General features: G+C 42.9%; 1 protein-coding gene across 1 annotated transcript; it reads right to left on the reverse strand.

Moving 5' to 3' along the window:
• Nucleotides 1-3,090: 3,090 nt before the first annotated feature.
• LOC118085774 (interferon alpha/beta receptor 2-like) lies at nt 3,091-11,846 on the reverse strand. The gene is made up of 9 exons (XM_060273595.2): nt 11,706-11,846; nt 11,185-11,281; nt 10,061-10,102; nt 9,786-9,906; nt 7,794-7,966; nt 6,753-6,895; nt 5,865-6,027; nt 5,482-5,603; nt 3,091-4,611 (listed from the first exon to the last, which is right to left on the reverse strand). The coding sequence occupies exons 2-9, from the start codon at nt 11,225-11,227 to the stop codon at nt 3,898-3,900; spliced, it is 1,521 nt and encodes a 506-aa protein (XP_060129578.1). The 5' UTR covers nt 11,228-11,281; nt 11,706-11,846; the 3' UTR covers nt 3,091-3,897.
• Nucleotides 11,847-15,428: the final 3,582 nt, after the last annotated feature.

Raw genomic sequence — 15,428 nt, forward strand, 5'->3', positions numbered from 1 at the left:
GCGGAAGCGGAACTCTCCAGGGTTGCTTTGAAATGGTGGTTCAAGTAAAATGGAAGCCAGTTGGAAGCCCACATAGAAATAAGCAGGCACTTTTGAGAAACAGGCCCACGTCAATTGCAGTCTAATTATCAGGGCTTGCCCTGAAAGGGAGGCTAGAAATATATTAAGTAAAAATAATTAATTGTTAATTGTAGCAAGAGAGTAATCTGGTCACTAGATATATCCTGAATTAAAGGGGGCTTATGAGCATTTTTCCATGGTGTTTGGTGAAATAATCAGTATAATACTGAAACCAATACGAAAGCAATGCAGATGGGGGAAACTAGTTGTGTTCTCTGTTAACAGCTGCATGCAAGTGTTTAACCACAAGGCACGTGTTTCATGACTAAATATAGGTGGTTTTAATGTAAGACCTCCAGTCATTGTTTATTGGTGCATCTATCTGCAGCAGCACAACGGGGTGCCTGCATCTGCCCCAGTTGCAATGAAACCTGTGTCTCCCATATTGGTCTCTACAGCAGCAGCAGCTGTAACCTTTTTGAAAGTTTGACTTCACCTAAAAAGGTGCATGCCTCCATTGTCTCCCAAGACAAGACGGATGCCAACCAGTCTCAGATTTCTGATGTGCTGTTTGACTGAACTCTCCCCAGAAACAAATCCATTAAGGAAGTCAATGAAAGTTATTATAGGTCTCTGAAGTTTACAAGCGCAAATGCCTGGGAGAAAATGAAAGTGTTCAAAAACTGCCTTAAAGGAACCAACAGAGCAGATTTGGTATATTCCACATCAAAATGCCCTGTTTTAAGTAGTAGCCAATATCCACCAAACAAATTCTCTGCAGTAATGCAACCAACAGGGTTTTTTATTATTTCATTATTTTATTATTTCATTACATACTGCCCTTTACTTTAAGGCAGTGATGGCCAAACTTGGCCCTCCAGCTGTTCTTGGACTACAACTCCCATCATCCCTAGCTAACAGGACCGGTGGCCAGGGGTGATGGGAATTGTAGTCCCAAACAACTGGAGGGCCAAGTTTGGCCATCACTGCCTTAAGGTTACAAAGTGGTGAACCGAAATAAGGCAAATACAAACGGTTATGAGGTGGGGGCATGGGACATAGGATGTATGCCCAAACCTCCTCCTAATTTCTGGATCCAGCACAGATTCAATTCCTGGACTAGCCAGGCTAGCTATCTGGTGAGGTCATGGCCTTCTGAATAGGGGCATTAAGGTAACAAAGGAAGTGGCTCTGTGCCAGAAAACAAATGGGTGGGCCTCCCTCAACTCACTGGTAGTTAGCAAGACGAAAGCCAGAACTGAAGAGTTGAGTTATGTGAGCTAGAAGCTGAATGCAGCTATCTGGGAAGCACGAGAGACAGAGCAATGCTTGATTTCTGTTTGAATCCAAGGCTGTGGCTATGGAAGAAGCAAGACCCTTTTGGAGTGTTGAATCTGTAAACCCCTCCATCATAGGCTCATGTTGTAAATAAACCATATATCCTAAAGACACCACAGTCTCCGCTGCCCCTCATTCCAAAAGAAACATGAACCCTGAGTAAGTGACTGGAACCCCTGGAATTTCACACTGCTTGGAGATTGAGGTGGCGTGCAATAGCACTTAATGCAAAAATAAAAATAAATACCAAATTAAGGTGAAAATATAAAAAGCAGCATAATAAATTATTAGCAAAACGGGAAGCTCGTTCAAACCATCCTACCTGGTTACAAAATGTATGATTCACCTGTAATTTATTAAATCTATAAGGCAGGCATCCGCAAACTGTGGCCCTCCAGATGTTTTGGCCTATAACTCCCATCATCCCTAGCTAACAGGACCAGTGGATGATGGGAATTGTAGTCCAAAACATCTGGAGGGCCGAAGTTTGGGGATGCTTGCTATAAGGCTTAGCACAGAGCACACGGCATGCTGAACCAAGGAGAAAAGGCGGTCAACCGCTTTCCCCATCTCTCGGGAACAGAGACGTAGCATCATTCCCCCCCCCCCCAAAGAGGCCAGTGCACTGGCTCAGAAGCATGAAAAGGTTTTGCTGGCTTTGCTCCTTCCCTCTCGAAGCCAGAGCACCATGCTGGCACATGTGTGCAGTTCATAGCTGTCAAGTTCTCCCTTTTTAAAAGGGAAATTCCCTTATGCTGAATAGGCTTCCTCGTGAGAAAAGGGAAAACTTGACAGCTATGGTGCAGTTGTTTGGTGGGAGAGATGGGGAGGAGGAGGAGATTTTAAAATAAAAATGGTCCAGACATTGGAGCAGCTGGCATGGTGGGTTGGTGCCATGGAGCTGCCCCCCCCCCGGACACTGGTGTTGCTGCCATTTTCTGGGATGGTGCAGGGTGGGAGTGGGGTCAGGGCTCTGCAAATACACCAGTGGAACCCAGCCAGCACTGCCATCAGTGTGCTGGCCTGCCCTCCCCAATTCTCTAAGTGTAAGCAATGTTGGTGTCAAGAGGGTGTCTCCATTGGATGCTTCCACCCACAAAGGTCTTGAAACAAACAAACAAAATATTTCTTTAGTAGAGTTTTTTTGTGTGGTTTTTTTAGTGTGAGTTGTGATGCTTTTAAAAACCTATGTTGCACAAAGGGGCAGCTAAAATGATACTGCAACAGGGGCCCCTCCTTATGAGACTAAAGCAGGGACAACTAATGGGAATGATGTCTCCAGCCCCGCAAAAGGGTTTTTTGTGCCCACCCAAAGACCCTAAAAAACCCCACAACCCACCACCACCACCTCCTCCTCCTCCTCTTAGTCTATGCTGAATGTAAATACTCCAATTAGGTCTCCAGTGGCAGACTGAAAATCAGGAAAAATCCCAGACTAGGCACCTGTTCCTTCAAGGGGATCAGTTAGCAATTTACTATCTGATCTAAGGTGTGATATGCAAACCATAAGAGGAAGCTGAATTCTAGATTTCTCCCCCAAATATATTGACTCTTCACGAACATCTGCCATAGTTGCAAATGGGAAGCAGTACAGTCTAATAATATGTGTGCAACCACAGCAAGGGTGGGGAACCATAGGTTACGCAGGTGTTGTCTCAGGAGTCAGTCAGCAGTAAGTCACACTGTGCAAGCTGGAGTTAACTCTTTATTAGAAAAAACACAATCTGTACAGGAGTGCCAGGTCTAATGAGTGCAGCAACTCATGTCTGGCAGGTTTGCTCTCATAAAGCAGTTGCTGAGACTGAAGATCCCCACCTACCCACAGCTACCTAAGTTCTCTCCTCTCCAGGATTCCCCCCCCCCCAAGCAAACGGAGGCTACGTCTGCGCATCACCAATCTCTCTTCTCCAATCTGCACTTTTCATGCCCCTTCTGGTTTTAGGAGACAAGGGGGAGGGGAGCTTGTTGCAGAAGAAGAAAACACCAGGGAGTCTTCATCAGCCTGACTCATCTCTGTCTCTTGGCCTGTCTCCTATCACCCTCCTGCTTCAGCTTCTGCCTCTGATTCTGGACTTCTCTCTGCCACAGACTCTGCAGGCTCACTAAGCCCTGTTATCTTGTGACACACCTTCTCTCTCTTCTCCTTCTGACCGCTCCTTGTCCTCCCACCACCTCTCCCTGGGCTCTGAGCCTTCTTCCCTTGGTGGTTCCCCAGCTGGTTCCTCCCACCATTCCTCTGCATCCAACAAGTCTGTGACAGATTGTGGGTACTCAGTTATACTGGAAGCAGACTAGTAAGTGGCTTGCCCCCCCCCCCAAAAGTGATCAGAAAATATTAATGCTGTGGAAATTCACAACAGTGCTGCATTTTCATATCTACTTGTATAATACTGTACAATTCTACAATACTGATAGCATTAGACAGAAGATCCCACCCAGTCCCTTGACATAGGAATATATATTGTACAGAAAGTTGCTATTCTTTGATTCATCTTTGATTCATCTGCTCATGTATTCACCAACACAGTCCGTTTCTGAATCCGATGACTCACTTTCTCCAGACCCATTAGAATTTTGCCAGGAACATGAGAGGTTATGAATGTCAGAGTTCTGCATTTCTAGCGCATCAGGGAAATGTTTCGGTTTGAATGCATCAGAAACACACAACTCTTTCGAGTCCGCTGCATCCTCTTCGAAAGGGCTTAATGTTGCAGAAATGTCCCTATTTTCCCCAGATATTCCTAGCACCACAGTATCTAGGTTTATGTTGGAACAGCTGCTGCACTCCAGGTCTGGCTCATTAGTGGAGTCCACTTCAGGAGAAGGATGAAATAGTTGAAATGTTGGGCATTCTTCTTTGCTAATATCATTCTGAAGGTTGTCTGCTTCAGCATCTACAGGTTCAGGCATTTCACTTGTAGCAGATGAGCAGCCTATGAGCAGAAGGTTTTCTGTTTCATCATCCTGGGGGTCAGCTATTTTACTTGTAGCGGATGAGCAGTCAAAGGAGGGTGGCTCTGCATTGTCCTTTGAAGTCTGGCCCAAAAATACACGTGCAGCATATAAATCATCATTTCCAGCAATGCTTTCACTGTCCTCTTCATCGAAATTGTATCCACATACTTTTTTTTTACTTCCTTGGGTGACCTGGACAGTGTGCACTTCTTCCGGTTCTGTTTTAAAAAGGGAATAGTCTAATTTTGGTGTGATGCTCTGAAAAGAAAAACAATTTTGAAATTGACAGATGGAAAAATAAAATCGATGCCTTCAAAAAAGATGGCGGTGTGATACATAGTTGAATATTAATATTAATAAATAAGAATTGGGTGTCAATAGTTTGGCCCTAATCCCGAAACCTTCCACAGATGTGAGAATCTTTTGGCTTTCATTGGGATTTGCTTCCATTTTCAATAAAGGGGGTTTTGTTGAAAAAGCCCTGAACAGTCTAGTTCTTTCTTCATTTATTTATTCCAGCTTTTTATGGTCTTGAGGCCAGATACCTGGGACACAAGGCTAAATGTAAATGTTGTGGTGCTGTTGATTACAAGTACTATCAATAAATAATAATAATAATAATAATAATAATAATAATAATAATAATAATAATTTAATTTATTTATACCCCAGCCACTCTGGGTGGCTCCCAACAGAATATTAAAGCACAATACAGCATCAAATATTAAAAGCTTCCCTAAGCAGGGCTGCCTTCAGATGTCTTCTAAAAGTCAGAGAGTTGTTTATTTCCTTGACATCTGATGCGACGCCGTTCCACGGGACGGGTGCCACCAATGAGAAGGCCCTGTGCCTGGTTCCCTGTAACCTCACTTCTTGCAGTGAGGATCAAGTGTTAATAGGATAGAGAAACTGGTCAGATTATTTGTCCATCACTGACAGCAGCTTTCCAGGCAGAGAGGGCAAACTTTCATATCACCTGACCCTATATTAACTAGCTTCCACCCTGGGACTGACCCTTAGGTCTTTTGTACAATGAAAAGAAAATAGAAAATAAAAAAAAATCTATATACATACATACATAAGCCACGGTATTTATCTTAAAAAAAGAATCTGTCCAAGGCTACATACCAAGACGCTTGGCCATTTCCTCCATCGTAAGCAAATAACACCGGTTTTATACAGGACAAATAGAGCGAGTACTACTACCAATGGCATTAATATGCCAAACAATGCTGGAAATATAATATGACCTGTAAGATAAAAAGAATGTGATTAAAGAAGTGTGAATATGGGGGCTATTGTGAAACACTCTTGATTTTATTGGGCATGCAGAGCACTAGATTACCAGAATTCATAATATATTTTTAGACTACCCAAATTCGTAATAATTTTTTAAAAAACCATTACTTGAAATAATGAAACCAATAATCTATTATTAGGTTTTTTATTAAGAAAATAATAATCTTAAATTAATTCTCTGCAACCCTTCCCCACCGTTTAATTCATTATACCTGATATATTACTGGAGCTGAGCATAATGCATTTGGGGACAGACGGAGTGCACTGATGATTTAGACTTGTTTTCACATCAACAGCAATACAATAATTTTTATTGAAACTCAAATCTCCAATGACAGTGTGGAAACTCTCTTGTCTGGTTGTATTGACAACACGCTAGAAAAGAAGAAGAAAAAGATTGACAATTGAGTATGTCATATAATGGGCAAATGCAAATATGAGGGCTGGTGAAACACACTTGACTGTTACGTGGAAAGTCTCACCTTTCCATGAGGTCAATGCACAACCTTGCACACTCTTTTGCAGTCAAAGCCTAGGTCATGGGCTAATGTAAGGATACCTATGAAAATGTTTCCTAAACCTCTTGGAAAATACAAAAAGCTATATATAAGTAACATTATCATTTCTGTTCATTTGCTAAATATTTGCCTTGCCAGTTCTTCTTGCAGCAACAGTGTGAAGGCACAGCAATACCAACATAGCCTCCAGCCTTTGGACTCTGCAGGTTTAGCTGCTGCTATGCCCAGTCCTAACTACTGGCATGGGAAGTGGTCTACCTTATTAATCAAAAACATCTCAATCCAGCAATTCCTGCTGCCACTCCAACATATATACAGCCCATCTTGTCTATCTGAATGTCAACAGCCACTGAAAGGGCAAAACATGGGGAGCCGCCCTCTCCATTGAAGTGAATGGGTGAAACCCACCCAGATAGGAACTCTAGGCATGACTTGGATGATAGACAGGGCTATGGATCAGGGGGCAGTACCATTAAGTTTGGATATACCTGGACTAGAAACAGAAATAGCAGCTTTCTTACAGATGAAGTGAATTAATTTTGATACTGTCTACCATTTCCCTTTTAATCATAAGCAACCAACCTTTTCTTTGACATTGTCTCTTATCACTGTGACCGTATAATCAAGCTCTTGGTATACTTGAAGTAACGAGGAGGAAAGTTTCACTGTCACATTTGCGCAGCGTGGACAAGCAGAAATCTCAAACTGGGGTGATGTTAGGCATGCTGTTGAAGAAAGAAAGGAAGAAAAGAAGGAATAAATGTGAATGGGAAGCTCTGCCCTAGAGAAATTAATGAAATTACAATCCAATGCACTCCTAACTTGGACATAAGATCTTAAATGAAATGCTACAACATTCTCCCAGGTATGCTTCTTTCAGATTTAAGGCTAAATAGGTACGGCGAGGGTTCTACAGATTAGAAATTTTCCAAAACACACCTTTAAGCCTCTTAACCTGTTGGCCTTCAACCTTCTTTGATCCTCACTTCTGCTCCCGAAAGCCTGCTCTGAATATGGCCCCTAGTCCTGATCTTAGTGTATGGTGTAGTTTGCCATTCATTCCATTGAAAAGCAAGAGGATGCCCATTGAGAGCTGCAGATAAAGCTTGTCAGGACCACGAGACCTCTTGGCACTTAAAGAACAGTGAACTAAATAACTGAAAATAGTATACTGAAGAAGGATCAAGTCTTGGGGGTTTGGGGGGCTAGAATTGCATGAGGTTGCTGGTGCCAGGGCTCTGCCACAGTGGAAGCCTCAGCAGCATCTATATAACAAGTAGGACCAGGGTAGGGCAGTGGCGAGAACTGGGGATGGCGAGCAGGCGGAGGCAGCGCTGGCACATGTCCCGGGGGCATGGCGCACCGGCCACGGGGGCATGGTGCAGCCACAATGTTATCCCCTCCCCCATGGTGTTGGGGGTGGTGTGCTCCCCCCGCCCCCTTCCTCCGCCCGTGGGGCAGGGCACTGACAGATTTGGAGCCTGCTGGGAGCTGACCTAGTGAAGGTTGACAACTGGCCTCTACCTTCTGTCTTGGCCAGTGTGAAATCTGTGTGGTTGACCTAGGACTTATAGGAAGCATAAGGCATGTGCTTCAAACTTAAATAAGGAGCAAATTACTTACTGTCAGGATATGGACTGAACTGAATAGCTGAAGAATGCACTCCGCTTTCTGTGACCTGATCCACTACAATTTTGTATGACTCGCGGGGATCTGTAAACTCTTTTGTCAAGTTACAGAATGAACGTGTGATATTGGAACACTCTGTGACAATCTTCATATTCAGTATTGGATAACTGTAAATGGAAACAAGAAGGGGCCAATCAGTACTTCCCAACTGGATATAAAATAGAAATTCAAAAGCATCACATGAAAATTGTCCAGAATGCCAGAGTGCCAATCAAGCAGATATTTACTCACCCTCATCCCCTAATTTGATCAGAAGTGTCCAATTCTGTGAGAAGGATGTCAGTGCAAATGTATATTTGGTGGCTTTTCAAATACAGTGGTGCCTCGCCAGACGAATTTAATTCGTTCCACTGGTCTTTTCTTATAACAAAAAATTCGTCTAGCGAATCCCATAGGAACACATTAATTGAATTTCAATGCATTCCTATGGGAAACCGCGATTCGCTAGACAAATTTTTCGTAAAATGAATTCGTCTAGTGAGGCAACCTCCACTAGAAAAAACCTTTCGTTAAGCGGAAATTTCGTTAAGCAGGGCATTCGTTAAGCGAGGCACCACTGTATATGCTTATCTTTCATACGTAGTCTGTTTCTGAGATTCACCCCCTTTTTATTGTTGAGAATAACTAGTTTTTGTTAGCAACTACACTACCATAATCTACCATGTTTCATTACTTTTTTAGTTCATGTGACAGAGTGAGGAGCCAAAGGAAGCATGACTGAGGAGGAAATGCTTCCTTTGGATTCCTCTATTACTACCTCCAGCGATGAGAGAAGGGCAGAGGGCTGTATTTATGGATAAGGAGAATGAGAGAGATGGCTTTCAGGTTTGTGGGAAGGTCGTGCAGAAGAGGCAGTGGTATACCTAGCGTCCCTTGTGCCCTTGGCAAGGAGATGTATTGGTGCCTCTGAAGCCAAGAGAAACCATGGACCAGAAAGTCAAAAAGTTTGCTTTTCATCATTGGTATTGCTCTGCTGCGTCTCTCTCCTCTTCCTCTTCAGTCAGTCAATCAATCCATCTCTCTGCCTTCTTACCTCCCTCTGCTTACTGCTTTCCCATCCAGCCACTCTGAGCCAGAGTGTATCTCCCTGGCTCAAGGCCCTTGGCAGGCGCCAACCTAGCCGACTGCAAGGTATACCCCTGGAAAGAGGGCAACTCCTTTCTTAGTGTTCAGATGACTCAATTTTTATCCAGTTTATGGGTGCATATCTCCAGCCAATACAAAGGTCAGGGCTATGTCTAGAACCAAGTGGCTCCTTCCCTCTGCTGTTTATTGTACCCTAATTCTTGCCAAGCGCTCCAGTTGGAGAACAGCCTTTACCAAAGGTGTCATGGGCTTTGAAGAAACTCGATCTCAGGACGCAAGGGAGAAACATGCTAAGAGGAAGGCACGCTTGGCAAATCCACACCATGATCAACTCCTGCCTGGAAACCAACGTCCCCACTGTGGAAGGACGTGTGGATCCAGAATTGGCCTCCACAGTCACTTACCGACCCATTGTTAAAATCGTGTTTATGGAAGACCATCTTACTCGGCTACGAGTGATCGCCAAAGAAGAAGGCACCCCCCCCCAGTCCATTACTGCAGTTGCTTTGCATACATTGAAGCTTGGCTTGACTTAGCAGGGATTGCACTTAATGATCATGTGACCCAACATGTGCAGTCCCCCCCCCCTCTACACGCATGTGTATATATATCTCCTGAGGATAATAGTTTATGCCTCTGATAAAGTGAAACACAGTCTGCAAAATCACATGCCATATCAAATGTGTTAGTCTTTAAGCTGCCAGATAACGCTTTGTCTCTGTTCTTCATATAACAGGAACATAACTGAATACACCTAAGCCAATACCGATCTTGCACCCTTTCAGTCATTCACAATCATTTACAAAATGTGGGAATGTATTTTAGAAAAAGCATAGGTACCTTATTGCTCTGTACATCACATTGTAGTGTGTGGGAGTCCCTGTATTATTTCCAGCTTCCCATGTTAATATGTACTCAAAATCCCGTGGCTCCATTTTCAACTTGAGTTGAACCGAGGTTTCTTGTGGTGGGGAAAAAGAACAGTTATCTTATAACAGGTGAGTACAAGGTTTGACAATCATACGTGACGAAATAGCTGTGCATTTTGCTCCCGGTAAGCAACAAAATACAACGTGAACCTGGCAGCAGATGTTAAGTAGTTTAAAAATACTTACCAAGTAAACTGCACAGAGCAGAGATCAGAGCACTGACGTACACTATAAATTAAAACAAAAGATATATGAAATTTTAAAAAAATCTGTTCAATGTAGAAAACACTCTTAAAACTGTTTGTATGCTGAGTGGAATGTACTTCCTGGGAAAAGCACTCAACAGCTGAGATTTGTGGCTTTCACTCCAAATTGTGGGTAGGGTGGTGTTTTGGCTTTTGGAGAAGTTTAATAATGGGTGTTAAGTCAGGGGACCTTGGGCAGGGCAACCAATCACTTCTAGGGTATGTTCTATTCCCCCTTTCCTCTTCCATAGCTCCTAGTAGTCCTAAGCCAATGAAAATGCCTTTCCTTCCATATTCCACATATCTGCACTCTCTCCTTCCTAGTCTTAACATTTTTTCTAAAATATTAATTTTTCTACATTATACTGAGATCAATATAAAACATGTCTAATAAATAAAATGGGCCACATTCAAGTAATATGTTGTGCTGTTGGCAGCCAGTGCAGCAATTGCCATTAGTGCAGTGGGACTTTACCCGTTCCTCCCCCAAAACATTATTCAACTAACCAGACCCATTGAAATGAATGCACCTAAGTTAGTGTCATTACTTTCAATGGGTCTACTCTGAGTAAAAGTTAGTTGAATAGGGCTCAATTTAAATTAGCATGATTTATTCAGCATATTCAAATTCAGGCTTCCTTGGACCAATTTTGGATCCCCCCCCCGCCACAATCAATAGTTGACCTGTTCTTTTCTACAGTCAAGAAACAATAATTCAAAATCAAAAGAAGCTGGAGATGCCATTTAAGTTTCTATAACAGCCACATACACAGTGAAGTAAATGCTCTTTTAAAATGCTTAACTTTGAGAGCATTTTTTCATCTCCTTTAGCAGCTAGGCAAAAGTCTGTTTCCCTCAAGAGACACAGGTACTCTCTAAGCATAATTTCATTTATTTATAAAAGCTGTCTTCTTTCCAGCCTGGGCAGTTTGAGACTAGATTAGAAACATGGCAGAAGTTGAGGATCAAATTAATTTGGCAAAGAAGAAGAAAGAACTCCAAAGGTAGCTGAGACAAGAAGAAAAAGAAAGGTGTGCTGTTAATTTTTTTCTAGATTTAACTCACCAAGTTTGTAGAAATGCAGTTGTCCCATGAAAAATGTCATCATAGTTTAAAATAACATCCTACTGGGTGGTCCCTACTGCTGACGTAACTCCTACATCTGCAATCAAATGAAACTGTTTTCAGATACCGGTAAAAACAATGTTCAACCTGAACGGTTAACACTAAAATACAGCGTAACCTCTTTAGTCTTTAGTCTTCAGCTCAGGAGATCAGCCCGTTTATTCCAGCCGCCCTTTCCTTCGGAAACGGGTCTCCCCACGGAGTTCAAGCCGAGTCCTGCGTGGGGCGCCCATCTCGTTTGGTCCCGCGAGGCGGCGCTGGACGACGCATGAGCGCAGCCATCCCTTGCTAACTTCATTCCCTACTTCCCCTTCCTTGCCGGCCTGCAAGGCCCGATCTCGGCGAGGGTCGGCGGGGCTTGTCCCGGCCACCACCACCACCGCCTGGCTGAGAAGCTCCAGGCTGCGCGGGGCACTCGCCGAGGCGCAGCCACAACCCCACCCCGCCAGCCTGCAGCTCACCTGGCCGCGCCCGAGCGCCCGGCCGCCGCTCTCATCCCCGCCGCCTGCGCCGCTGAGTCCTTGAGGCTCTCCTCCAGGCAGGCGCCATGTCGCTCGCTCGGCAGCCGAGGCGCCTCCGCCGGATCCGAAAGCGAAAGCCACGCGGGGAGGCGGATCTTGTCTTTGCCGCGAGTGGCCGGGCTCGGGGAGGGCGAAGAAGGGGAATTCTAAATGCGTAGCCTACTCGAAAGAGCCCCGTCTACTTCCCATATTATGGAAACAAGTTTAGCTTGGTGGCGCGTAAGAGGCTGGGTGCCGCAGTTCCATCCGAGAGGAAAGAAATGCAGGTTATCCATATACAGTGTATACCCAACAAACGAAATAAATATATTTTGAATGCGTTTCCATGTGGTATTCTCGGGAGTGAAATTGCAAAGCCAAGCACTGAGCGGATGATGGGAAATGAAAACAGGCGATGAGTTCTGCATCGCAGCTGATCACGGCTGGATCGGAGTGGCAAAGGAGTCGTGAAATTCTGAAATCGAAGAGCTGGTTTTGCATAACGTATTGAAAAAATGTACAAATCGACAATCCTCACGTTTATTTTTTTTTATACCCACCATATATGGAGATTAAATTTACGTCTAGAGGTCTTTAAAAGCAGTTAAATGGGATGTACTAGACTTGTGCCTCATATTGTGAAAAATGCAGGATGAGATGTACATTTGTACCTGGCATTTGAACCTATATGTAAAATCAAACAAATAGTCAAAAGTTCTCAACAAACGTTTTGATCATAGTTGGGAGCAAATGATAATCTTAAAATTATCATTTAACTAGCTACATCTGAGCAAACACTGATAGCAATTTATTTCTCTTCTGAAAAGTCACTTAGGAGATGATTTGCGGCATAGCTTCATATGATTAGGCCTTAAGAATTTTGGTAAGGAAAATGATTCCCAAAGCCTGCTTGAGTGTGTTCCGGCCTGTAGGCGGTGCTGTTTCTCTAGGAATAAATTCTCAGGAAAGACCATAATTCAACCAAGTCCTTAATGCATTCGCACAATAAATTGCATTTGATTTATGTTGTTATATATTTCGAAGCCCAAAATAGGACACCTGAGGAATGCCTTCTATATATTGCACTCTCTTGAATAAGATGGAGACATTGCTTCAGGTGCTAACATTGTATTTCCATTAGAATTACAACTTTCTTCATCCTTTAAGATGCTTACTCCCCTTGGGAAGTCCTCTAGCCCATTCCAATGAAATATGTAAGTGGCCATGAAAAAAAGACCTATCTGTTTTGCAAATTAATTACAAACAAATGCATACTGTTTGGACAGCATTCATCCTGATTTGCTTGTGCAGAACTCATGCGGTGGTTAGATTGTGCCTGATTTTTACTAAGACTTTTTTTTAGAAGAAACTTTATTAATTTTTAAAATAAAGACAAAATATAAACAATATGAAACATACTGAAGGAAAGAGAGAGAAAAGGGGGAAAGAAAAACGAGTGGGTAAGAGGGAGGGGTGAAGGTAATATCAGACTTTAATTCATGTGATACATCTTTTATAGTCACAATCCAAGGCCCTGAGGAAATCACCTTAGCCTAATCTTCTAAAACATAACCACTAAGGGTCTATGTTCCATCTCAGTTGAACTGGCGTATATCAAAAAATTAGACCAAGTAGCATAAGAATGATCATGAATCCCTTCCATAAAATAGTGACAGTCTGGGCGAACCCTTAGAGTTTAAAATTTTGACACTTTTAGATAACATTTCCCTCTGATACCTAAAACAAAATACCTCATGCTTTTTCTCTGCAATTGACACTGATGCGGGAGCCTTTCTCTGTCAGGGATTCCATGTATGTTATGTGGAAACCTGACCTTTAGACGTATGTGTGCCTTTCAAACATCCCTGAAGGTGCCATATGTGTATTTTAAAGTCACATAGGTTTTGTACTTTCTTTCAAAATGTTAAGCTGGCTTCTACAGTGCTGTTATGCACACATCTCATCAGGATTAAATCTCATTGAGCTCAGTGGGGCATACTCCCAAGTCAGTCAGTATAGGATTACAGTCTATAAGGCATCGTTAACAAATTGTATTGTATACCGAAATCTCTTATGGTTTACCTTCACTAGGTAAAACTATATACCTACCAGCTTTCCAGGCTGCTGCGTCCTTCTGATGAAGCAGGCTGTAACCTACAGAAGCACATGCCACAATAAATTGCTTAGTCTTACAGTGCTACAAGATTCTTTTGATTTGTATTTCCCTGCTATATAAACTAATGTGGCTACCCTTCTGGAATTTGTTATTTGGTGACAGGAGTAGCCTTGCTATATGATAACACATTATACCCAATGTGAGACCATTAGTTTCACATTTTTCCCCGAGATGTTTAAACATAGGAGCCATAACAAGTAGTGTACATATCATCTGGGATTTCACCGCCTGCAAATTTCAAATTCAGCATGGTCCCTAAGGACTAATCAATATTGACGGCAATTATTCTTAGTACAACCAAACCAACTGCAATGGCTGTTTTCCTAGTTCTCCTTTTATTTCCCCTTTTCTTTCAAAGAGTAAACAGAGAGCTTGTGCGCTTTTAAACCACCACAGTATCTCTTATATACTGCAGTTGGGCTACCTAATAACTGTAGTTATTTTACAGTAGGTTTTCTTTTCCCAGTTCTGGGGAATAGTCTGCTTAATGATGCTGTTACTGAAGCTTCTCGACTGGAATAAGGTGTGGAATGTGCATTTAGAAGGAAAGGAAACTGCTTTGGACCACAGACAAGAGAAATAAAAAGCTTTCTGAGGTCATCATAAAACAATTGGCATTGTGTTATTTTCCCTGTTCCAGGAATTCTCTGTGGGTTTCTTTTTCTTAAGTCTCTGACTCTGGAGGACTATGCTATAGGAACAGGGGGAGGTTATATGAATATACAACAGACCAACAAGGTCACAGAGGCAAAACCCGAGCATTATGGCACACTTTACAAGGTCCTGAACCCATAAACATGGCCGAGCAAGTGAGGAAGGACTACTAGTTGCAGTGCTTCTGGTGGCCACAGGTGTCGACAATGGAAAAGAGATCATCAATGGTGGGGGTGGGTAGGCATCAGCCCCATGAAGCCCTGGCAAGGCTCCTGGTTCTTTGCAGCTGGCACCAGGTCTATCTGCAGGAAGACCAGCAGAAAAAAATAATGAGTAGGGGTAGTCGGTTAAAACATGCAGCATGGTGTGCTGAAAATGAATGGAAAGGCGGCAGAATCGGAAGAGGGTTCAAGAGCAGTGGCACCTAAGGGCTCACAACCATTTCAGTATGTGATGACTATGGATCTAGTTTTCCTGCCTGTGGATTTAGCAAATCCATTCACTGCCTTGCACGCAGAATATTTAGCACTGGCATGCTACCATAAGGCACACTTAGGAGGCCATGGAGCGCTTCTGTTATCATCAGTTATGTTTGGATAGATACGCAGTTGTAAGGCGTTAGGATCAGGGCCAGAGCTATGTGGAAGGAAAGCTGTTCCACTTTAAAATATTTTTTAGAAATTTCATCTGTGCAAGTTGTATGGGTCTGAAGAATTAGTTCCCTGTGGTCCCTAAAATTGGGCCACACTGTTTCAGCGCTTTCAGTTCTGCCTTGTTTTCCTTCTTGTGAATAATCACTTAATGATGTGTCTGCAAATCATTGCTAATATTATAATAATGTAATTTACAGCTCA

This window comes from Zootoca vivipara, chromosome 4, assembly GCF_965207765.1.
Source record: "Zootoca vivipara chromosome 4, rZooViv2.hap1.1, whole genome shotgun sequence".
In the NCBI taxonomy this organism is placed as follows: domain Eukaryota; kingdom Metazoa; phylum Chordata; class Lepidosauria; order Squamata; family Lacertidae; genus Zootoca; species Zootoca vivipara.